We start from the raw sequence: 24,061 nt of genomic DNA, 5'->3' as shown, positions 1-24,061 counted from the left end.
TTTCATGCAGGGAGCACCCAGACCTTTAGCATAGTGACATAATTTGTCAATCTAATCTCTTCTACACACTAAGAGGTTTTCAGGTTTCTCTTTGTTTAACAGAGGCACTTTAACTGGGTGGGCCAAGTTTGATCCTTAATTTAAATTCAGAATTATCATGTTCCAGGGAACAACCATTTTTGTTCCAGGGGAAATAAGCACTAACAATTCAAATTGTTTTCCCTTTTCTGTAATTTTTAAGTCTTTAAATTTTCATTTCCTCCACAGCTCTCTGATACTTTGAAAATATAAATTTAAAAAAATTTTATTTGGCATTGCATAGTTGTAGTTATTTTCAGAAAAATCACTTGCCTACCAAGACCTACCTAAAATTGGAAGTATTTTCTTTATCACATTTTATAACCAAAGAAACCCAGCAATTGAGAGATAACTGCTAATGTTATTCTGTCTTTTCTAATTTTGTTGGAAACTTGATGTAAATTTAAGTAAACTTCCCAAGATAGTAAAGGGCAGTGGTAAGGAATGCCCTTAAACAAATAAAAACTTGATACTTCCTACTCCTGCTTTTTAAAAAAAATATACCAAGATCAGTACTGTAACAGTCACCAGTCAGAAAAAGAGAAACCACATTAGTGATTTTAGAGGGATAGAATTAAATATAAAGAATCAGGTGAACAGCTATTGAAGAACAAACCAAGGTAAAGGAGACATTGTGCTACTAACTGGTTCATAACCATGAAATATTAAGTGTAAGAGGGTGATTCCATTCACAGAACTGAGGAACAAAGGGAAGAGATGAGGGTTACATGAATCTAGAGGACTGTAGGGCTGGTCCCATGGATCTGAGTCTCAGAGCTCTGACAGTAGGTACTGCTAAGCTGGTGTAGAAGATTTGGGATATTGGTAGCAAGCGCAAAGACCTGGGACCCAGATCTCTGAAAGTAACACGTCAGACAGCCATGCTGGTATCTCTCAGGTTGGCAATGAGGTTGGCTGTGAATGAATTAAAAAAAAAAAAAAAAAAAAGGATATTGAAACTAAGCATAACTGCCAGTGTAAAATCTGTTATTGAGATAGCACTGGCATACAGGAAGCAAACAGATCTCCCAGTGCTCCAAACTCCCAACTCATTCTCCCTATTGCAGATCCCTATAGGAAGAGGGCTGGTACAACAGAAATGTCTACCAACATAGAGTACAAAACGATAAGGGTCTTTGGAGCTGAGAAGCAGTAACTTGAAAACTGGTATACCATCCATGTGCCACACCTTTTCCAGAAAATTAAAGAAACAAATTTTAGGAAAAATGAACCCTCTAATTGTTTAAAATAATGAAGAGTAAGTAGAAACATACTAGGAATTACCTTTTTTAATGAATACCTATTTGGATACATTTTTTTTGGTACTGATTGCTTTTGTTTCCCAAGTTGACTCTGGGAAAATGACATTTTAGGTTGACTAAAATTTTTGCCCTTGTTTTGCAGGTTGAGGCAGAACATTTTGTGAGGATTTCCTTTGTTGAATAGGAATATTTTGTGAGGATTTTCCTTGTTGGACAGGAATATTTTGTGAGGATTTCCCTGGTTGGACGGGAATATTTTGTGAGGACTTCGCTTGTTGGATGGGAATATTTTGTGAGGATTTCCTTTGTTGGACAGGAATATTTTGTGAGGATTTTCCTTGTTGGATGGGAATATTTTGTGAGGATTTCTTTTGCTGGATGGGAATATTTTGTGAAGATTTCCTTTGTTGGACGGGAATATTTTGTGAGGATTTTCCTTGTTGGATGGGAATATTTTGTGAGGATATTCCTTGTTGAATGGGAATATTTTGTACGTCTTTCTCTTGTTGAATCGGAATATTTTGTGAGGATTTCTCTTGCTGAATTGGAATATTTTGTACGGCTTTCTCTTGTTGAATCGGAATATTTTGTGAGGATTTCTCTTGCTGAATCGGAATATTTTGTACGGCTTTCTCTTGTTGAATCGGAATATTTTGTGAGGATTTCTCTTGTTGAATCGGAATATTTTGAGGGGATTTCTCTTGCTGAATTGGAATATTTTGTACGGCTTTCTCTTGCTGAATCGGAATACTTTGTTTTTCTTTTGATTGTTGTGTCTCAACCATTTTCATTTGAGGTTGAGGCTCAACTTTTTGCTCTTTTTCCTTAGGTCTTTTTTTCATACAAAGAAAAAAAAGACAACATAGTAAAATTAACAACCATAAAAGTGAAAATATTAACAGATAAATCTTGCTTATCTTTTTTCTCCTAGGGGGTGGACCACTGTCAACACTACCTCCATGGCCTTTGATTAGGCAGTTGGGAGGGTCCCACATATAGTTGCAATGACAGTGATGTTTATTGTTGCAAATTCCCCTTCTGTTACAGAACGTAGGTGAACAATTACTATCCAAGACAGATATATGGACACACTTCTTGTGGATGCAGAGATGCTCTGCACCACACTCTGTGCCATCTTTCACTTCACCAATGTCAGGTATGGTCATCCCAATGTGGTAGTCAGTACTCCAGCAGTTGATGCCGTCGTAGTAAGTCCAATGCACAGTAGAATGATCTCTCAGAAGGGGAATTTCAGCCACGTCCTCACACTGAACTCTCCCGCACAAGATATCCGAGCTATTACATTTTAAATATGAAAAGTTTTGGGTACCACAGTTACCAAAACGGTCACCTAGGGTGTTTATTTGTTTGTAGCAACTGTGATTTGCACTCTTTGCCTTTTGGCCAAAAATCTGCCTACATTGTGCAGTACGGTCATTGCATCTCTTTTCATAGCAGTAGGCACTGTCATTACAGGGAATTCCATCTTCCACATACACATCATCTGGGCACATATGGGATGTTCCATTGCACCACTCTGGAAGATCACATTCATTGACCTCCTTTCTACACACTTCCCCTGATGGTAAGAAGTTGCAGTCCTTGCAACAATGCCCAAAAGCACAATTAGATCCAAAACTCAGAGTGCAGTTTGACAGACAACAGGCATCTTTTGCACAATGCTGTAAAGGTCCACAATCACACTCCTCATCCTCTTCGACAACACCATTCCCACAGCGCTGCCGTGTAAATATGTCCTTTGCATGTATAGTGTAGCGCAAACATTGTGCCGTAACTATTGAATAGTCCCAAAAATAGGCATAACTACAATTGCTAAATTTAGTTATTGGTGGGTTATCATGATGCATTATACATTTAAACCTTCCACATCTACACACTACGCTGTCATGAGTCATACCCAAATTATGACCTATATGATGAGCAAATGCAATTCCAATAATGGTCAAGGATTTGTTTACAAAAGTCACAATTCCACAACCATAGAGTGATTTACATATTCCTTTAACCATACCTAAACCACTTAATCCTCTTATTGTCCTGTGTATAAAAAGATGCGCAGTATCATGTGGCAGGCGGGAAATAAGGTTGTTAGCTTTCCAAACGCAAAACAGTCTCAGAGATCTCTTTGCATCATCTACTTGAATGTGGTTTGTTTGAGTCCACACCTCCATACCAAACAATAACACTTTAAGATCCATCACCTCATAAATGGAGTCCACTATATTTACAATAACATATAGGTCTTCCTGCAACCTTGAGATATTTTTTTCACAATGAAGATAGAGAGTATGGTCAATCACCACTGCTATTTCAATATAGAACCTATGGACCCACCAGCCCTCATAAGAACTTTGCTTCAGAGTAGAATTACCAATCTCTTGAAACTCAAATTGGCTTACAATTTCTTCTTCCATAAAGTCAGATTTCATGGTTGGGTGTTGAGTCTCCTTGCTATCCATTTTATATACTAGATGTTCAAATTTGGTAGATAAAATCATGGGTTTAATTTCGTAAGCAATGCTATTTATCTGTAACAATCCTCGAAAGCCCCCAAAACAGGTACTGAGGGCAACCAGGGATTCTGGGTCCCCTTCCACATAACCATGATAATAGCAGTCATTCTGAACAAAAGGCTGGTCCTCAAGGAGAGCGCCCTGGTCCGAGTAGGTGAACACTGGCAGGTGTCTGGACAACAAATGCTTCTTGACCTTTATGTGGATAATGTGTCTCTCACCCCCAAAATGCAGACCGTAAGAGAGCCAGCCTGGAAGCTTCATGCCGATGCCAGTGCCTGTTACCCTCAAGGGAATCACCACTTCTGGAGGACTGTGATATTGGGAGTGTTCAGTCCGGGTATGTCCAGAAAAGGACAGAAACACCCCAAGCCAGTGTAGCAGGAGCATGATTCGTATGTATAGCACTGCTTCAGTCATAGTCATTATGAAGCCACCATTATGGAATCATTAGTCCAGAGAAGGAGGAAGCAGGGCTGGGAGTCACAGATGGTCTGGCTGCTTATTCTGAGCTGGTCAGTGTGCAGGGCTAATCATTAAGTATCTGTCTTCTGGCAAAGTTGAACCATTAGAGCATTAGCCCTATAAGTAAAACAAAAAGCAATATGTGGATGAGGTGGTTATGAGAGGGCCTGAGAAAGAAGAACAAAGTTGGAGGTATCATGCTCCCTGATTTCAAATTATACTACAAATCTGTGGTAATCAAAATAGTATGATACTGGCATAAAAACATACACATAGATCAATGGAAAAGAATACAGAACCTAGAAATAAAGCAACACTTATATGGTCAATTAATCTATGACAAAAGAGGGAAGAATACAAAAGGGGGAAAAGATAGTCTCTTCAATAAATGTTGGGAAAATTTGACAGATACATGCAAAAAATATGAAACTACACCACATTTCAAAAATCATCTACAAAAATAAATTCAAGATAGATTACGGACTGAAATGTAAGACCTGAAACCATAAAATTCCTAGAAGAAAACATAGGCAGTAAACTCTTTGACATCAGTCTTAGCAATTTGGGGTATTTATCCCAAAGGATTGAAATCGGAATCTCAAAGACATACCACAACTCCCATGTTCATTGTGGTACTATTCACAATAGCCAAGATGTGGAAACAACTGAAATGTCTATGAACAGATGAATGGATAAAAAAGTGTGGTATATACACACAATGGAATACTATTCAGCCTTAAAAAAGAAAAAAATTTGCAATGTGTAACAACATGGATGAACCTTGAAGACGTTATGCTGAATAAAATAGGCCAGTCACATGCAGACATATACTGTGTAATTCAACTTATATGAGGTATTTAAAATAGTCTAATTCATAGAATTAAAGAGCGGAATGGGAATTACTAGGGATGGCAGGGGGTTGCGGAATGAAGAGTTACTAATCAGCAATCATAAAGTTTTGGTTAAGTAGGATCGATAAGCTCTATAGATCTGCTGCTTGACATCGTACCAGTAATCAACCACAATAAATTGTACTTTTAAAAATTTTTAAGAGGATACACAACATGTTAAATGTTCTTACCAAAATGAAAAGAAATAAAATGAAATAAAATTCAAAAGATTGCCCTAGGCATTTCCTGAGTAATGTCTGTAGCCAAACAAATGCCCTTCACATATCTAAAATCCCTTGTCATACCAAGAAAAAATAAATTATAACTTGAAAGAGAAATGACAATTAACTGATGCCAATATTGAGAAGAAGACTATGTTGAAATTATCTAACCAGGATTTTAAAGCAGCATTATAAAATAATTCTTCAATAAGCAATTACAGATTCTCCTGAAACAAATGAAAACATAGAAAATCTCAGCAAAGAAATAGCAATTATAAAAAAAGAACACTTGAACACTGATGATGGGTAAATAAAATGAACTTTATCTTAAAACTCATATCTTAAACAAAAGTGTCTCAAAATGGATCTTAAATGTTAAATGCAAAACTACAAAATTTTATAAAAAAACATGGGACAAAAATCTTCATGATTTAGGACTAGGCATGATTTAGGTTCTTAGACTTGACACTAATTCATCTATTAAAGGAAAAGTTAATTGCACCACTAAAAATAAATTTTTTTCTAGGCAAAATATTTAGTTAAGAGGATGAAAAGGGACGCTGGGAGAAAATATTTTCAGATCACATACCTGAACGAAATTGTACCTATGATATATAAAGAACCTTCAAAAGTCAACATGAATACAATAAGCAATCCAATTAGAAAATGGTCAAAAGGCATAAACAAATTTTTTACCAAAGAGGATACATAGATGGATAATAGGAACATGAAAACATCACCAGCATAATTAGCCACAGGGAAAATGAAAAATCAGACCATGAGCTATCACTATACAGTTATTAGAATGGCTAACATAACCAAACTGATTGATGCCGACACTTGCTTTCTTCTCTTCTACAACAAAGTGGCAGCCCTGACAGAATTTTAACAACAACGAAAACAACAACCAAACACAGAGAACCTTATGGCTAGGGGAAGTTTAAAAGGGGGAAACAAACTCAGAACTGGAATATCTAGAAGTTCCCAAACTAACAGATAAATGCACGGCAGATATTTCAAACCCTCTCAACTCAATTTTGCTCATTTGCACAGTGTCATCATAACTCTGACCTTTTGCACTTCTTCGCAGTACCTGTGGCTAAAGATCTACATTCCCTTTATGATTGTTGACATTCAGTCCAATTAGTTTATATTGCTAGCCCAAGGATTCTTCATTTTACTCTTGGTTTAAAAGACCACCTCACCTCTATTATAAAACTCTTTTTCTAAAAATCCAGGCCATCAATAATTACCTGTAATTCTATAATGTCAAAGAAAAACACAAGTCTTTTAGTATCTACACATAAATTGTTTTCCTGTGTGAGGGAGCACTGTTGTGAGACTATTGACAGCAAATGAAGACAAAAAAAAAAAAAAAAAAAAAAAAAAAAAAAAAAAAAAACATTTAGAAGAGGAGACACGGTAATGGAAAAAAAAATCGAGTACATTTAATAGATATATTGACTATCACACAGTTATCCAAGTGGCCTGAGCAGTCTCACTTCTGCAGGTTGGCTGAGGTTACCCACAGACACAAGATTAGTTATTTATTGCTCCTCTAATCTTGAGATGCTAGCTGTGGAGCAGAGGACGTTTTCTTTGGGACTCTATGACAGTTTGGTATCTGTTGCTGTTTTTCCATCAGAGCTTCCATTTTAGTAGTCCAGGTCAGCAACATTTCCCTCAGTGGTATTTTTCAGTTTCTCCCTGACTTTAATCAAACCAGTTTCTAATGGAGCAAATTTGAACATGAGAATTTCATTTTTTTTTTTTTTTTGGCTTCAATAAATGGCTATGTACGTAATAACATTTCATTCCCAGAACATTAGACAGGAAATAAGAGTAAAAGTAAGAGAACATTCCTAACTATTCTGAGAAAAAACTGGGCCTATTAATTTTTTTTTTTTTTATGTTCTAGGCCAAATTAGAAGAATGAGTTTAAGTATCAGTATATTCAATGCTATTAAACTAAGTAGATTTGTCTTTTCCTAATTAATTTTTAATGTTAATTTTTCCAGGTATGATCCAGGTATAACAGAATGTGTCAGTTATTGTATGAATTTTGTTTTTTTTTGACCAGCAAATAGTTGAAAAGTGGTCTATTATATTGTACTGTTTTAACCAGTGAGTTTATATTTGTCTGTTGGGCCTCTAAATTTTAAGTTGTTTTATTCATTTGAAGAGAAATTATGTATCCCATATTCTAGTTTAGGAACTTTGAAAATATATGTACAAACCGATGAAATTTTATTATATTGGACCACTCCTGATAAGTTAGCACACTGAACTCTTAACAAAATGTGAGCAACTGAGGAGGCAATTTTAAGGACTCAGAAAGAAGACTGAGCCATATAAAGAAAAAATTCCTAGTGATATGAACCTTTTTATAGTCAAAATACTTCAGAGGCATATACAAAATCCCAGTTAAATAGAAACTTTAAGTCCAAACCTAAACTTGTTTAAGTAAGATTTACAGAAACATTGCTATAGAAGAGAAGTTTTAGGGTAAGAGACAAATAAGTCATCCATGTGATCTCCAAGTATAAAAAATGTTAGCTTCTCCTTCCTCAAACCTCCTACTCCCTCCAGATTTCTCTCTTAGCACCCTGTGTTAGCTAGTACTACTATTAACTGATACTTAGGAAACTTGGAAGTGGGATACTGAAACTTTGGGTTTCTTCCTACCCAGGGGTGGTCTCCAGGGAGTCCATGCTTATTAAAAAGTACCCTCAAATGCCCTGCCCCCGCCCCCAACTCCTGTTCTCTATTTCATTATTCTCCGCCTCAACCCTGGCTCTGCATCATTTTTCTTATAGCAACTCTTTAGGCTTTCTGGAATAATTTGTTCATTAATTTGTCATCTGGAGGGCTCCTCCTCCACATGTTGTGCTGTATTGTCTGTTAGAGCAGGGCAACCAGATTGGGAAGGAGGAAATAAAACTTTGCAAATGGCATGATCCTATATATAAAAAATAATAAGGAATGCACTAAAAACCTATGAGAACTTAAGACAAGTATGGAAAGATCACAGAATACAAGAACAGTATAAAAACAATCAAATCTATTTCTATGTATAAGCAATGGACATGATATTAAGAATACAATTCAATTAACAATAGCATAAAAAGAATTAAAATACTTAGAAACAAACTTAAGAAAAAATGCAAGATCTGTACATTGAAAATTACAAAACTTTCTTGAGCAAAACTGAAAAAGGATTTAAATAAACAGAAAGATATTCTATGTTCATGTGTTGGAAGGCTCAATATTATTATGATGGAAATCACTACCAATTGATACAGTCATCTTAATCTTTATCGAAATTTCAGCAGGAATTTTTTTCAGATATTAACCCGAAGATCCTAAAATTTACATGGAAACACAAATGCCTGGACTCTCCAAAACAATTTTGAAAAAGAACAAAGTTGAAGGACTATCACTTCCTGATTTAAAAACATAAAGGTACAGTTATCAAGACAGTGTGGTATAAGCATAAGAATAGACACAGAAATAAACAGAACAGGAGTGAGAATCTAGAGATAAATCATTACTCTTAAAGTCATTCGATTTTTGACTGGCAAAGCAAAGGTGCCAAGGCAATTCATTCAGGAAAGGATCATCTGTTCAACAAATGATATTGGAACAATAGTATATTCACATACAAAAAGTTGAATTTATACTCTTACCACACACCATACACAAAACTTAAATTGAAAATGCATTATAGAATCGGATGTCATCAACGTAAAAACATAGGTTGTTCCTGACTTTAGCCACCCCCAGCCCCCAGAAGACCAACTAGCAACTATCCATAAATAAGACACCACTGTGAAAATTCCAGAACCTGGGGGGTGAGGCTGAAGCAGTGTCCTGGAACACGGAGACTGAGAAAGGCCATATTAGAAGGGTAAAAAGAGTGGCTATGCTGGCTGCATCATCCCTCCCCCAGGCCAGCACTGCACCTCAGTGAGAGGGCCAACCTGGGCCTACATTTTCTGCAGTGGAGAGAAAACAGAGCCCAAGGTATACATCCAGCTCCCCAGCATTACAGGATACTTCCCAGGTGGCCTGCTTGGGTCTCATTCACAGGGATCACTGCGGAAATCAGGGCTTGACCACTAAGGACCAGAGAGAAATGGAGAAGGGAGAAGAGCTTACAGCAACCAGTGCTAAGATCTTAGCAGAACCCATTCCTCCTTGCAGCTGCACCTGAGCAGAGCTCTGCCCATCTACAGAGACAAGCCAGTGGCCCTGTCTGGCTGGAGAACTCACTGTGCAGTTCTGCCCAGTTTTGATCAAAAGCCAGTGAGCTGTATCAGACGTGGAGCTTTTCTATGATCTCACCCAGGCACAGAAATAAACTCAAAGCTCCACCTACTGCTGAATATAGCCCACAGCCCTGCCTGACCAGGAAGCCTAACCAGAGAATCCAAACAGCTGCATAGCCCACCATACTGCTATGCTTCTCACAGTACCCAAGCAGAGAATCTAGGCAGTGGCTCTTTTCATCTGCAGTGCCATGCTGGTGGCCCCATCGGACAGGGATTTGGGGCAGTTCTGCCTGCTTTGGATCCCCATCCAATGGGTCATAGTGGCTGCAGAGCCCACTCTATTGCCCCTCACACAGAGAGAAGCAAATTTAAAGTCCAGCTCAACTGCTGAGATAGTGTCTAGTCTCACCTGACCAGGAAGTCTGACCAGAGAGTCCATGCCAGCTGCAGAGGTCATTGTATAAGGAAAAAGGGATCAATACATCAAGGACGTATAAAGAGAAGACTCAGATAAATAAAATTAGAAGTGAAACAGGAGACATTACAATTGATACCATAGAAATGTTAAGGATCATAAGGAACTACTATGAACAACTATGCACCAAAAAATTGGACAATCTAGAAGAAATGGATAAACATACAACCTACCAAGACTGAATCATGAAGGAATAGAAAATCTGAGCAGACCAATAATGAGTAATAAGGCTGAAGCAGTAATCACAAACCTCCCAACAAAAATATCCCAGGACCAAATGGTTTTACTGGTGAATTCTACCAAACATTTATAGAAAAATTAATACCAATCCTTCTCAAGCTGTTGGAAAAATTGAAGAGAAGGTAGCACTCACAAACTCATTTTATGAGGCCAGTTTACCTTGATACCAGAGCCAGATAAGGACACTACAAGAAAAGAAAATTCTAGGCTAATATCCCTGATCAACACAAACGCAAAAATCCACGACAGATTATTAGCAAATCATGTTCAACAACACATTAAAAGCATCATACACCATGATCAAGTGGGATTTACTCCAGGTACAAGAATGGTCCAAGATCCACAAATCAATTATTGTGATACACCATATTAACAAAATAAAGGATCAAAACCACATGATCATCTAAACAGATGCAGGAAAAAGGTTTTGACAAAATTCAATGTCCTTTCATGATAAAAACTCTCAACAAATTGGGTACAGAGGTAATACAATTCAACAAAATAAAGGCCATATATATATGACAAGCTCATAGCTAACATTACACTCAATGTTGAGTATATTTATGGGAATACTAAGCAAAAATGCAAGTAAATATATCTTAAGATCAAACCCACTACTGAATGCAGTGTGTATAGATGACGAGGAAGCCACAGTCAATACAGCTGCAGGGAACTTCATGGAGTGGGAAAAGTGTGAACTTGACTTTGAATGATGGAATGACTTTGAAGAATGAGACACTGACTCATTACAAATTCATAGGGAAGGGATAGAAGAGGGTTTCTGGGTAAAAGGAATTACTTAAAGTACACAGGGAATGCTGAAGAGAATGCTGAGACTATTTTAGAGGTAATTGGCTATATAGTGTGAGACTAGATTAAGATGTGTCTTAAGAAGTGGTCGAAATCAGCAGTACTTTCTCCTGAGCACAGTAGGAAAGAACCCACTGTTTCTAAGTAAAGGATACTGTAATCAAGTGTATTTTAAGGAAACTCAGGTAGAGAGTCTAATTTCAATTTCTGAGTTTTAAAAGTTGAAGGAAGGAAACCAATAAACAAAATCATGCTGCGTGTATGAGGTCTGACAAATTATGTTTGCAAACTCATCCTAGAAAAAGTGCTACATACCTCATTGCTAAATATCACTATGGTCACCTTCGAAGTACTCCCCTTGGGAAGCTATGCACTGACGCCGGTGCCTAGTCCACCCTTCAAAGCAATTTTGGAACTCTTTTTCTGGAATGGCCATCAGAGCTTTCGTCATATTACCCTCGATGTCCTGAATGTCATCAAAATGTCTTCCTTTCAATATTTCCTTTGTTTTTGGGTAAAGAAAGAAGTCACTGGGGGCCATATCAGGTGAGCAGGGAGGGTGTTCCAATGCAGTTGTTATTTACTGGCTAAAAACTCCCTCACAGACATTGCCACGTGAGCTGGTGCATTACTGTGATGCAAAAGCCATAAATTGTTGGCGAAAAGCTCAGGTCATCTAATATTTTCATGCAGCCTTTTCAGCACTTCCAAATAGTAAACTTGGTTAACTGTTTGTCGAGTTGGTACAAATTCATAATGAATAATCCCTCAGATATCAAAAAAGGTTAGCAACATCATTTTTATTCTTGATTTGGACTGTTGGACATTTTTGGTAGTGGAGAATTGGCTGACGTGCATTGTGCACTTTGACGCTTTGTTTCAGGGTCATAGTGGTACACCCATGTTTCATCACCAGTGACAGCACGGCCCAAAACATTGCATTGCCTTGCCAAAAGGTCTTGGAAAACTTTGACTCTTCTTTGCTTTTGTTCATTGATGAGCTTCTTCAGGACCAGTTTTGCACACACCTTTCTCATGCCAAGATTTTCAGTGAAGATTTTCCTGCTTCTTTATTGATGTTTACTTGATCTGCTATGCTTCTCACAGTCAGCCAATGATTTTGATGCACAATTTGATGAATTTTTGCAAGGTTTCTGTCAGTTCTGCTTGTTACTGGCCTCTTTGACCTCTCTCCATCAGTGACGTGTTCTCTTCCCTCAGAAAAACGTTTAATCCATTTGTACACTGCCCTTTTTTTCATGGCATTATCCCTACAAACTTAAACTAACATGTCCCTGATTTCACTTCCACTCTTGACAAGTTTAACAAGAAATTTAATGTTTGTTCGTTGCTCTAATTTAAGCTCACACATTCTCGCGACGGCACACAACAATAATAATGAATGCCACTCAGCAAGACACTGCCACATGTCAACATGAACACAGCTGTGAGATACTGATATACCAACATCATGAAAACTTACTGAGCTGTTTGTACAGTGCTGCCAAGGTAAGCATATGGTGGCAAGTTTGCGAACTTAATTGTCAGACCTCATATATCCAAATTAGATGTAAATCTAAATTAAAAATCTATTTTATTTAATTATGTGCTTTGTTTACCTGAAAATTATTACTAATGTTATTTTAGTAAATATATATATACACATATATATGGTTCTGACAATTCCACTCATAAAATCAAGTAGAAAATATTATGTAATACCTTTCATCTATTATTTTCAATCTCTTCCTTTCAACTGCTTTTTATCTAAGGCCTTCAAATATTTATGCTTTTCTATTAAAACAAAAGAAATTTTGTTTGACTTCCTTAAATTTGTCTTGGATGACTTCCTAAAATGTATCCTTTTTTTTTTTTTCATATCCAAACTTTAAAGTTGTTTATTTATTTATTTTTTTGCATGAGTGTCATGTTTTTCATTTTTAAATATGGTACTTTTGCATATATATTATAGACTTTTAACTTGCTATAATTTTCTTATTAAAGTTGTTTTTAAAGCAAATTATGAAAATCATGACAATAAATACCACATACCTTCATATGGAGAAATAAAATGACTTATTTATACATTTAAAGATGAAGCCAATTTGTATCCTACCCATGTCTTTATACTGTGCCATGACTTTGGATAAATGTGATGCTGCCACCAATAAATATTTAATGTTGGCTCTGAGGTTTTTGTCTGTATGCTTTGTTTTCTGGGAGTTGACAGTTATAACTGGACTCAGCACATCTGCAGCATATCACGATACTATATGAAGGGGGTGTGTCCAGGTATAGTCAAAATAATTGACCCATATATGGGTTGATTCCCCTACTTAATCTTAATTAGCACCTTGTGATAAGCATGTGAAATAACACATCTGCAGGCAGTGAGAAATAAACAAAAAAATTCTAATTATGTACGTATGTAGAATACACCATTAGGGATGTGTTGATATTTCCTTATATAAAGTATGCACCTAAGTGTGTGTGTGTGTGTGTGTGTGTGTGTGTGTGTGTGTGTGTGTGTAATTATGGATGAAATGTGAGAGAATTGGACTACAATTTATGTAACTAACTCTTTTTCTGAGAGTTGATGCTGATGGGCCAAAATGGATGCTAGGTGATATCCTTGCCTACTATCCTTAAGGTAGGGATCAAACAGGTAACAACACATCCCTGTTCAGGTTTTGGATAACAGCCAGTAGGCTTTTGTACCGCCAACTGAATATCAGCTGTTGGGGATCATCCAATGATCTGGTTCTGGTCAAAATGCCTTCATGGGTTTGTCAAATAGAATTACAAATTTTTGGAACCACTCATGAACAACAATCAACAAAATTTATTTCCTCACTAATGTTGATCGATTCCAGGGGCCAATTTGTCCTAGATATGTGGGCAATACCATGTAAAAAATTTTTAAGATTTCAGTTGAGGACACAAGCTGCCACTCTAAGTGTGGAAGGGATTATTTCCATGTAATAAATGCCTTCTTTAAACTCTGCAACTAAAGGCTGGCATTGTGTAATAGTCCCTAATATTCTCTTTGAGCTTCTTCAGAGATGTGGTCCTTTCAGTATAGTGATGGTTGGAATCTTGGTAAGGACAGCTTACTGGAACAATGTTTAGATAGGGCTTTTCCTTTTGCTTTCATGTCTCTCTTTGAATGGGTTTCTATCTTGAAAATAGCCAACTCCTTGAAAACCATTAGAGCTATTAAAATGCCTCTAATCTGCTGCAGATTCTAAATTAGGATTGTTATTTAGGTGAAGCACCTTGATTTTCTCTAAAGCTTTCAGAATAATAGACTATCCCCCCAAAAAAATTTGTTTTCTATGACTGTATATATAAACTCTTTTCTTTTTATTTAGCCAAGAAACTACTGAGGCAACAATAAATTCTGTCTTCTGGGTAGATGTTTGTCATATTCTAGTGGTGAGCTGAGATCTATTACAATGTATCCTGCCTGATATTTTTCTAGTTTTATTCTTAAAATATTACTTATAAACAAACAAGATTAAATCTAGATTTTAGGCATTTTTAATAAACTTATTAGGAGTGTTTTAATGAATGTATTAGAGTTTTAACAAACAGCAGTTAGGGAGTCATGAGCTTCCCTTCTTCTATGGAAGAAAAGTATTATGATAATGGAAGGAGGGAGGAAGTAATACGACTTCATAGGAAGCAAGCCTTCTCACTGGGAAATATTGCAAGTTTTCAGTGGGCAGCAAAGATTGGCAACATAAAGGACCATTAAGTTTAAGACAGACCCTAAATAGAGAGGTCATATTAGGAGAAGCCTCCACCACGTTGGCAACTGCTGCTATCAGCTTTAGATGAGTAAGACTTTGATTCTGGGTCAACAGAAAAAAGTTGCATGATATTGATCTATGATAATTCCATAAAGTTGAGTCAACACCAAGGGCTTGTTCAAATCTCTTATGTATTGACATGAATAAGTAGTTGTTAAAGGGCTGATTTTTAAAGCACAAAATGCCTAGTCATACTTAAATTCCCAGGTAAAAGATTTGGTTAACAAAGACCTGCTTACGTCATACAATATTGAGGCAATTTCTGAAAATTGGTGTGCTAGGCAGAATGCTGAAATCACCCCCTAAATTTCCTGCTGTGCACATGCTTGTACAATCCCTTTCCCTTCTATGTAGTTTCGATCTGTGAACATGACAAATGTCACTTGTGTGATTAGATATTTGTTATATCACAAAGGTGAAAATATTTTGCAGATGTAATTGAGGTCTCTAATTAGTTGACTTTGAATGATTCAAAAGGGACATTATTCTGGGTAGGACTGACCTAAGCAGGTGAAAGCCATAAAAACCAAGAGACTCTTCTGCTGGCCTCAAAGAGAAAGAAACAGCCATGTTGAAACCTGCCAGTAGAGAGCGGTCCTCCCTAGAAGCTGAGGACCTCAGTGCTATAATCACAAGGAACTAAGTTCCAGGAGAGAAATGCAGTGTGGCTAATACTTGATTTCAGCTTGTAAGACCCTGAGCAGAGGACTCATCTAAGCCATGTCTGGACTCCTGACCCACGAGCATTGTGACATAATAAATGTATGTTGTTTTAAGTACCTAAGTTTGTGCTAATTTGTTGTGTAGTAAATGGAAATAAATACATTTGGGGACCCATTATCTGCTATAGCCAATGAGACCCAGAAATCATCTATGTGATCTCTTAGTTATTAACATCGGAAAATTCTGAATTGTTACAATTTTTCAGGAGTGAGAAATTTACCTCTTTGGGATAAATTATGCCCCAAGGAATACACTTTACTTTGACAAAATTTTTACTTCTCTTCGGAAGGTATATAGCTAAACTATATAGCTACGTACAGATAAAACTATATGTAGATAGATGGAGTCAGTTCTAGAGCTCAAATGAACTTTAAATATAGGGAAATGTAAGATTCTTGAGGGTCCTGGTTGAGGAATTTATTGATTTTCCCAGAAGAAAGCCAAGAAGTGACTCTGAACTCTGAATATAAAAGATGCTAAAACAAACAAACAAAAAACAACAACCCCCAAACAAAAAACAAACCAAAAAAACCAGAAAACACATTTATAGCTATAAAATATGCAGCTTCATGGTGTACCAAAAATAAAAGCATATTTGGATTTGGTACCACAGGGAAGTAGGGAATGATTATTAGGTTTATATTCCTGAGATTCTGAACAAATCTATATCGCTACCCTTTGGATATTATTTTTCTTTTTTAACTTACAATAATATAAGTATTACAAGGACTAGTACAAGAGTTAATAACTCATTTCTCTGTTAGGTTGTCATCTGATTGATTTTAGTACTTCTTTTGGTTCTGGGTTTAGAGGGTAGATATTTGGAGGGTTCAGTCTGAAACTCATAGGAAAATCTGCATAATTTATGCCTAGAAGTATGATTACTTCTTCGACCATCAACTTCTATTAAGAATACAGGAAAATCAATGTTTAAAGAATCTATGACCTGATTTTGATCAAGGTGTCCTCAGGAAAGTCCAGGAAGAGGCCATCAAGACAGCATATTTTACAGTAAATCCCCCACATCACCCCATTTAGTTAGCGGATGTGATGTCACAAAGAGGAGAGAATGTTTCTCAAAGGTCTGAGGGTGACAGTGGGCTAGGACATACAAAGTGTTTGGAAGCTATTGAGGTACTTGGCACAGGATCAAATAGTTGTTGGCTCCCAGGGAGAGGTTAGATACCAGTGTCAAGATCTATGACAGATGTCATAGGGCCTATCAATCAAAAATTTACAAGACTTTTCTTCAGTATTTAGAGAAATCGATCCTTTATTGATTTTTAGAGGAAATAAATGGAAATTGGTCACTTGATTCTCCCTTGGAGAAACTTCATTAAATACCCTGCTTTATTTTTTCCCCTTGTTTCTTAGCGCAAACAGTGCAACTATTTTGCTAATACTCTTTCTGTTTAGTGGGTAAAGTTGGGGAATTAAGGAAGAGTCTGTAGAAGGGATTTTGCAAGAACAGTCTCCTGCTTTGGCTAAGTAGGATTTAATGTAGCTTTACTGTCATTGTCAATTTTAGCTTCACTCTTTTTCTATATAAAATTTCACCGTTTATTCTTCACTTCTCGCTGCTCACCAGAAAGGATCTCTCTCTTGCATCTCTTCCAGCTATATTCTACTTTTATTTTTACTGGAATCCTGTGAGTATGGTGGTTGGAAGCTAGAGAGAAGGGGTCATTCTCTGAAGTTCTGGTTAAGCTGCAGTTCTAGGCAGGTACTGTTAACACGGGTCCCAGATGTGAGGCCTGCGCTTCCTCCAGAGGTATTGCTGGGCTTTGTATGCATTTGAACCAAGGGGTAGGTGTTTCTTTGTTTTTTTCTTCTTCTTGTTTTTCTCTACAACTACAGTCAGTTCCCATCTGTGCCCTCAGACAACAGGTTTTGAGGACTTTGCATATTAAGAGTTTGTTTCCATAGGGCATATAAAGAAGATGAGACGGGGTGGATATTAGGCACTGGCTGATGTGTCACTCCCCAGACAGTACCAGGAGAGAGGCTTTCTTAGGATTTTTCTTCAATCTTCCCTGGAGGAAAAGCTTGTAAAAGGGTACAAACTCATGTTTGCCTATGTTCCCATGTGGTTTCCAGCTTCCATGTTTACCCACACTCAGACTTTAGCAATTAGTTTAAATCTTCTAGTTGATTTTTCTTACCAGTGTATATGCCATTCAGCAGCCTCGAGGCAAATTCCTGGATCTTGTTTCTCCCTGATTTTGGTTTTCACATCCTTGATTTTATTTTTTTTTCCATTGTAACCTTCATTGTCTAATTGGAAAAATCATTGATTTGCATTAATTTTTCTTTTCTTATTTTAAGGGAAGGGAAAGCACAATCTAGTTCTCCATATTTCTGAGATGAGATCAGAACTCAGCAGTTGGTTTTTATATGATTTTGCTATCATTTTGGTTGAAGTAAATATGAAGTATTTTCTAATACTATGTTAAACAAAGCCATTTTCTCTAGAAACTCAGCTCACCACTATCTGTGTAGAATAGTTAGGAGATGATAATAATTCATTGAATAAATTAGAAAATAATACTAAATTATATTCTCTTATTTCCATTTTTTGCATGATATTGTAATCAATTTTTGTGGACAGAATGCTTATAATCAAAATAATAGGTCATGCCGTGTTTATTAATTATATGATTCATAACACTAATTTCAAAAACAATGAATTTATTTAGATGAAACCAGCAATAATAATTTCATATTTGGTAGCAGGTAATTTGTCAACAGTGGTTCTATTTATGAGAATATCAAGTCATATAATACATCAACTTTTAAAATTAACAACATTATAAAACTCAGAATTTGAGTAAGAGGGGCAAATATCATTTCAGGTTGAAATCACTCGCAAGACACTGAGAAATATTTCCACTGATTCCACCAATGGATTACATTTCTATCTATCTATCTATCTATCTATCTATCTATCTATCTATCTATCTATCTATCTATCTATCTATCATCTATCTATCTATAAATATCTATAGGTCTATATGTCAATCTCTATATATGTGGTTCATTTTTATGAGTTATTCTCAGGTTAAACACATAGTAATGCAATAGGTTTATATTTCCCTTTCTTAAGTAATTTAAAGGAAAAAAACTGTCATTTTACTTCTCAAACGTGATTAGCCCTCAAGCTTATTTGAAAAGTCAAAGGGATTTGCAACAACATGGATGGATCTTGAGATTATTATGCTAAGTGAAATAAGTCAGACAGAAAAAGTCGAGAACCATATGACTTCACTCATTTGTAAAATATAAAACTGAAAAGCAACAAAGGAACAGACAAACAAATAAAGAAACAAAAACTCATAGACACAGACAACAGTTTAGTGGTTACCAGAGGGTAATGGGGGGGTGGGGTGGGTGGTGGTAGAAGAGGGTAAAGGGGGTCAAATATATGGTGACAGAAGGAGAACTGACTCTGGATGGTGAGCACACAATGTGATATATAGATGATACATTACAGAATTGTATACTTGAAACCTATGTAATTTTACTAACAACTGTCACCTCAATAAATTAAAAAAAAAAAGTCAAAGGGAAACAGAAGGTTGTGTGTGTGTGTGTGTGTGTGTGTGTGTGTGTGTGTGTGTGTGAGAGAGAGAGAGAGAGAGAGAGAGAGAGAGAGAGAGAGAGAGAGAGAGAGAGATATCTTTCTAAAATTATCAAGCTATGTCCAATGTTGGTTTGTGAAGCTGGGGAATGTTTAAGGGGACAAATCTCATTTTAGTTAATGCTGTTATGATATTAAAAGGTATGATTATACAAAATTTCTTCCTTGTTATAATAAATTCTTTTCAGAGAAATACTGAATATATAGTGTGCAGTACAGTTTATTTAAATGCACATGATGTGTTACTCAACTTACTTAAAACAAATCCTCATTTAAATTATAGACAAAACCTATTGTGTTAAATTTTCTTGGTGTTAAAAATTCACAAATGTCTATCCTACATGAAGAATCAGTAAAAAAGCACTTCATAGAAATATATATATTTTTGGGCACAATGCAATTAATGCATCAGCGATCAGTTATCATTAGCCTGATACCACTCCCCCCCCCCCCCCCAGAAAAAAAGAAAAGAAAAAGCCTATTCTCTCCTTCCCATATCTGGAAGTCATCAAAGAAACATAAATGTCCAGGGTCGTTACAAGCAGAATGACAAGGCTTACAGAGAGGGGTACATCTCTTACTCAATAACATCCCCAACAATTAATTCCTGCGACCCAATTTAACATATTCTCTCTCTCTCTTTCATCTCAACTGATTTTTTACTAGCTAATTCTCAAGTTTAGGATTTAGTAAGGTCATTTTTCACAGGTCAACTCAGATTCGATTTTATGGAGAAGTAAGATTGTTACAGCACAATTAATATTAAGATTTTTTTCTTTTAAAACATTTTTGAGCATCAGAAAGAGAGCACTTCAACTGGAGAAGGAGGGAGATGGAATTAAAACTCAGAGGTGTTATGTGTAGTAGTAAGGAAAGGATCTGTCTGGCCTAAATGGCCCTGAGAGTAGAAAAGCTTGGTTACTATCAGGGAAATACCAAGTCTTGAGAGCATTTATTGTTGAAGATCAATCAAAATATGGTGGCCAACACTATGTTCTTATAGACCCTTCCTGGCCAAAATATACCCTGTGTTGTCTAGGCAGCTGCTATAAATGGGTTATTCTTCCTTTTTATCTGAAAGCATAGGTTTTCTAAGAACAACTTTCTGCATATTGACCATGGATCATCTAATGTAACAACTCTCACTTCTATCCTACGTTGACAACTCCACATGGATAGCTGAAATAATAAAGTTCATAGCCCCTACATAACAGAGAACAGAGCCTAGATCCCAGAGAATTAGTGGGAGCATGGAGGAACAAGCCCCAACATGACTTGGGAGTACTAACCTGCCCTATTACTTGTGATTAAGTCAACATGTTGGCAATTATTATACACATATGTGTATATATATTCATAATTCTTAATCATATAATTTTAAAGTTAAGAAAACATATTGAAATAACAAAACTATTTGGTTCTTATAATGGAGGGACCCAATAAGTATTTCATGAACATCAATAATAACAATTCTGCTACTATGAAAACTGTAGCAGTCATTATTATAGAAAAGATTTTTCATTTATAGTTATAAGAGACAAAGTTGTAAAAGTTAGTTAAAGGTTTTTGTGATGAAGTGGAATAATTACAAATTTACAATATGAAAGAGTAGCACCTATTGACACTTTATTTTTTGCTTTCTTACCTTTAATTACTTAATTATAGCTGTTCAATAGTTTGTGAACTATTCCAGAGTAACAATTTATATCATTTAGAATAATTTTAGTGTGTAAGCAAAAATAAATAAACTTTTGAATTATAAAATGAGTCTTTAAAACTGTGGAGAGAAATGTAAAACATTTTAAGGCCATCATTTTATTACTGTCACCATTAGTAATTATTTACAAGGTCTAATTCAAAAGAGTTCTATGGTACAGGCATGTTTTCTAATCTAGAGGAATTTTCAATTAAGAATCATTTCTTAAATATACTTTCAGTAAGCTGAGTAAGTTTTATCATATGTCAAGAAAGTACAGTTATTATTAACCTGCAGCATTTATTTTAAATCAAGTTTTTGAAAGTCTTATGTAATTCTTCTAAATAAGTATCCTATCAATAGGAAATGTGCTTTTTTCCACTTATATTTTATGAGAAACTAACATTATGCAAGTACATAACAGAATATTAAAAAACAAACCCTACACTTTTGCAACAATGCTCATCAAAATAAATCAACCAAAGCACTATAATTAAATGGCACAACAAAATGGTGCCTTTAGCAATCTTTAATAATTAATATGGTACTTAAGTTGTATATGTTGAAATACTTTCTAAGCCCAAGATGGAACTGCTCCTGCCTGGAATGCCACATCAGCAAACCAAAGCTTAGATAACTTTCATATCCCTGTAAATGTTCCCTTTGACCAGAAATGCAGTATATCCAGGCAGCCAACCCCCAAACACCAAGCTAACTTTGTGTCTTCTCACCCCAAACAAGGTTGACTGTGTGACCCTAGTCAATCTGGTATTTTTTGCTTTTCTCTTCCTGCTCTTAATCCTTTATCCTATGAAAGCTTTCTGCCTCCACCCCATTTTGTAGTTCAGGTATGCAACATAATGATTCGATATTTGTATATATCGCAGAATGAACACCAAAATAAGTCTAGTTACCATCTGCCACCATACATAGTTACAAAAAACCCTGTTTTTCTTTTGATGAGAACTTTTACATATGCGATACACTGTTATTAACTATAGTTGCCATGCTGCACATGACATCCCCATGACTTATTTATTTTATAACTGGAAGTTATAACTTCACTTATGCTGTTTTTATTAGATATTTATATGTGGCAACTGTAAAGGTTTGTTATATCTTTTGATATTTAATCAGGATTTTGAGAAATTCCATAGATATTCCACTATAACTAAATCTATGCAGACCAACCACTACAACAGCCACAAGAATCTCCATACAGAGAACAAACTCGTTATGACATGACTGGTCAGGCCCTTAAAACCTCTTGTAGGTTCAGAAGGCATTGATCACACTGATAAATAAAGTTGATACTGAAAGAAGGAAAAACAGTCAAAAAACAATTTCAATAAGTAATGGTTACAGAAATTAGGGGGGAAAAGAAGGATGAATATTAGATAGCATGTTGTGGGGAAATTGTAGGGGAGAAAAATCAACAGTGATTTCTGAGTGGATCCAGAAAGCAGGAGCTCCAATATGACCCCAAGTGTGAAGGATGAATAGTCATGACGGAGGTCAAAAAAACAACAAAAAAACAAAAACAAAACAAAAAACAAAATGAAAAAAACACACACTCAAAATAAAAACAAAGAAAGAAAGAAAGAAACAGGAGCCACAAACAGTAAGGTAGAAGAGAAATCATCAAAGTCTTACTGAAATTCATCTGCCACTTTCCTGCCCACTCACATTCCATTTCTGTGATTTTCCCCATTGAATTGACATTTTACTGCAAAAAAAAAGGCTTAATGTTGTGTGAAAACTTTTAGAGACTACTGTGTACTACTGCGTAGTTACTCTACAAGATATCTTAGACAATACAAGCCTTCCCTCTGGGGCCAGCACACAACTGAGCTAATAGCTCTCACCTAAACACTAGAGCTGAGTAAAGGTAAAAGAGCCGTAACTCCGGCTAATTAATCAATGTATTAATTTTACTAGCTGCTCCAACCAATGCTTTAATCTTTCAGGTGGTAACAGTTTAAACTGTAGCTCTACCACCTCTATGAATTCTAATGCACATATCAAATTGCCGGCTAGATGGTTTCTCATTTGTGGGAAGATAATCTCCCAGTTTACAGCATCGGCGGCCCTGCTGTCTGGGGAGATTAACTGTCTTTTTACCCCAAAAGTCTCATCAGGTTAAACATCATAATAAACTTACTCTGGACTCCAGTTATAACAGTGATATACATTTATTCAGCCCCGCTGGGTATGCATCCTTACCTCTTTTTGTAGTACCTGCTGTAACCATTGCTTTAAATATAAAGATTAGTCAAATAGCTTCCTCAATAACAAAGGCCCTCAACACTACCTCACAGGCTATCCTCGCCATGAGACAAGAGTTAGGGCAGGTCAGAGAAACAGTTCTCAAAAACAGAGCTGCCACAGATTATCTACTTCTCAAACACAATCAAGGATGTAAAACGTTTAAAGGGTTATGCTGTTTCAATCTCTCTGATAATTTACAGTTAATTAAAGATAAAGTTCAACAAATTCATAATATAGTTTCCAATATTAAACTAAAAACAAGATTCTTCGGCCTAGATTTTTCCTTCCTTACTTCCTGGCTTTCCAGTTTAGTGGGGCTTAAGGAAACTTTTCTCATTTTCCTTTTATCCATTATTATAGGCATTCGCTCATGCTGTTGCCTACAATGTGTCTCAGCTTAAAGACTACCCACTGGTTGGCTATGATGGCCTACAGGACAATCCTTACCTGGATTTGTTCATCTACCGAGGACCCTTAGATAGACTTCTGGACAAGCCCTAGCTGCTGGTCTCTCTACGCCCCTTCTCAGCCTGAAGCAGCCAGAGCGGTCATTGCACCTATTCCCTAAAGGCAGTCAGGATTAAGTCTTCAGAGTGGGAGAGGGGGTGGGTTGAGACAGGTTAGTTAGCATGTTGTTAGGTAAACAGAAGGTCCCTGGTGGAATAAACAAAAGGCAGCC

The 24,061-nt window shown here is 36.3% G+C and overlaps 1 protein-coding gene across 1 annotated transcript; it reads right to left on the bottom strand.

The window, feature by feature from the left end:
- Nucleotides 1-1,349: 1,349 nt before the first annotated feature.
- On the bottom strand, nt 1,350-23,933 carry ADAM29 (ADAM metallopeptidase domain 29). The gene is made up of 2 exons (XM_088791727.1): nt 23,830-23,933; nt 1,350-4,456 (listed from the first exon to the last, which is right to left on the bottom strand). The coding sequence occupies exon 2, from the start codon at nt 4,298-4,300 to the stop codon at nt 1,457-1,459; it is 2,844 nt and encodes a 947-aa protein (XP_088647853.1). The 5' UTR covers nt 4,301-4,456; nt 23,830-23,933; the 3' UTR covers nt 1,350-1,456.
- Nucleotides 23,934-24,061: the final 128 nt, after the last annotated feature.

This window comes from Rhinolophus sinicus, chromosome 15 (assembly GCF_057876585.1).
Source record: "Rhinolophus sinicus isolate RSI-liver-muscle chromosome 15, RSI-T2T, whole genome shotgun sequence".
NCBI classification, from domain to species: domain Eukaryota; kingdom Metazoa; phylum Chordata; class Mammalia; order Chiroptera; family Rhinolophidae; genus Rhinolophus; species Rhinolophus sinicus.
The sequence above is the reverse complement of the archived record's forward strand: the minus strand, read 5'-3'. Positions and strand labels throughout refer to the sequence as shown.

Bases quoted from the DNA above. Each gene is read 5' to 3' on its own strand.
- ADAM29 (XM_088791727.1), bottom strand. From the start codon at position 4,300: ATGACTATGACTGAAGCAGTGCTATACATACGAATCATGCTCCTGCTA.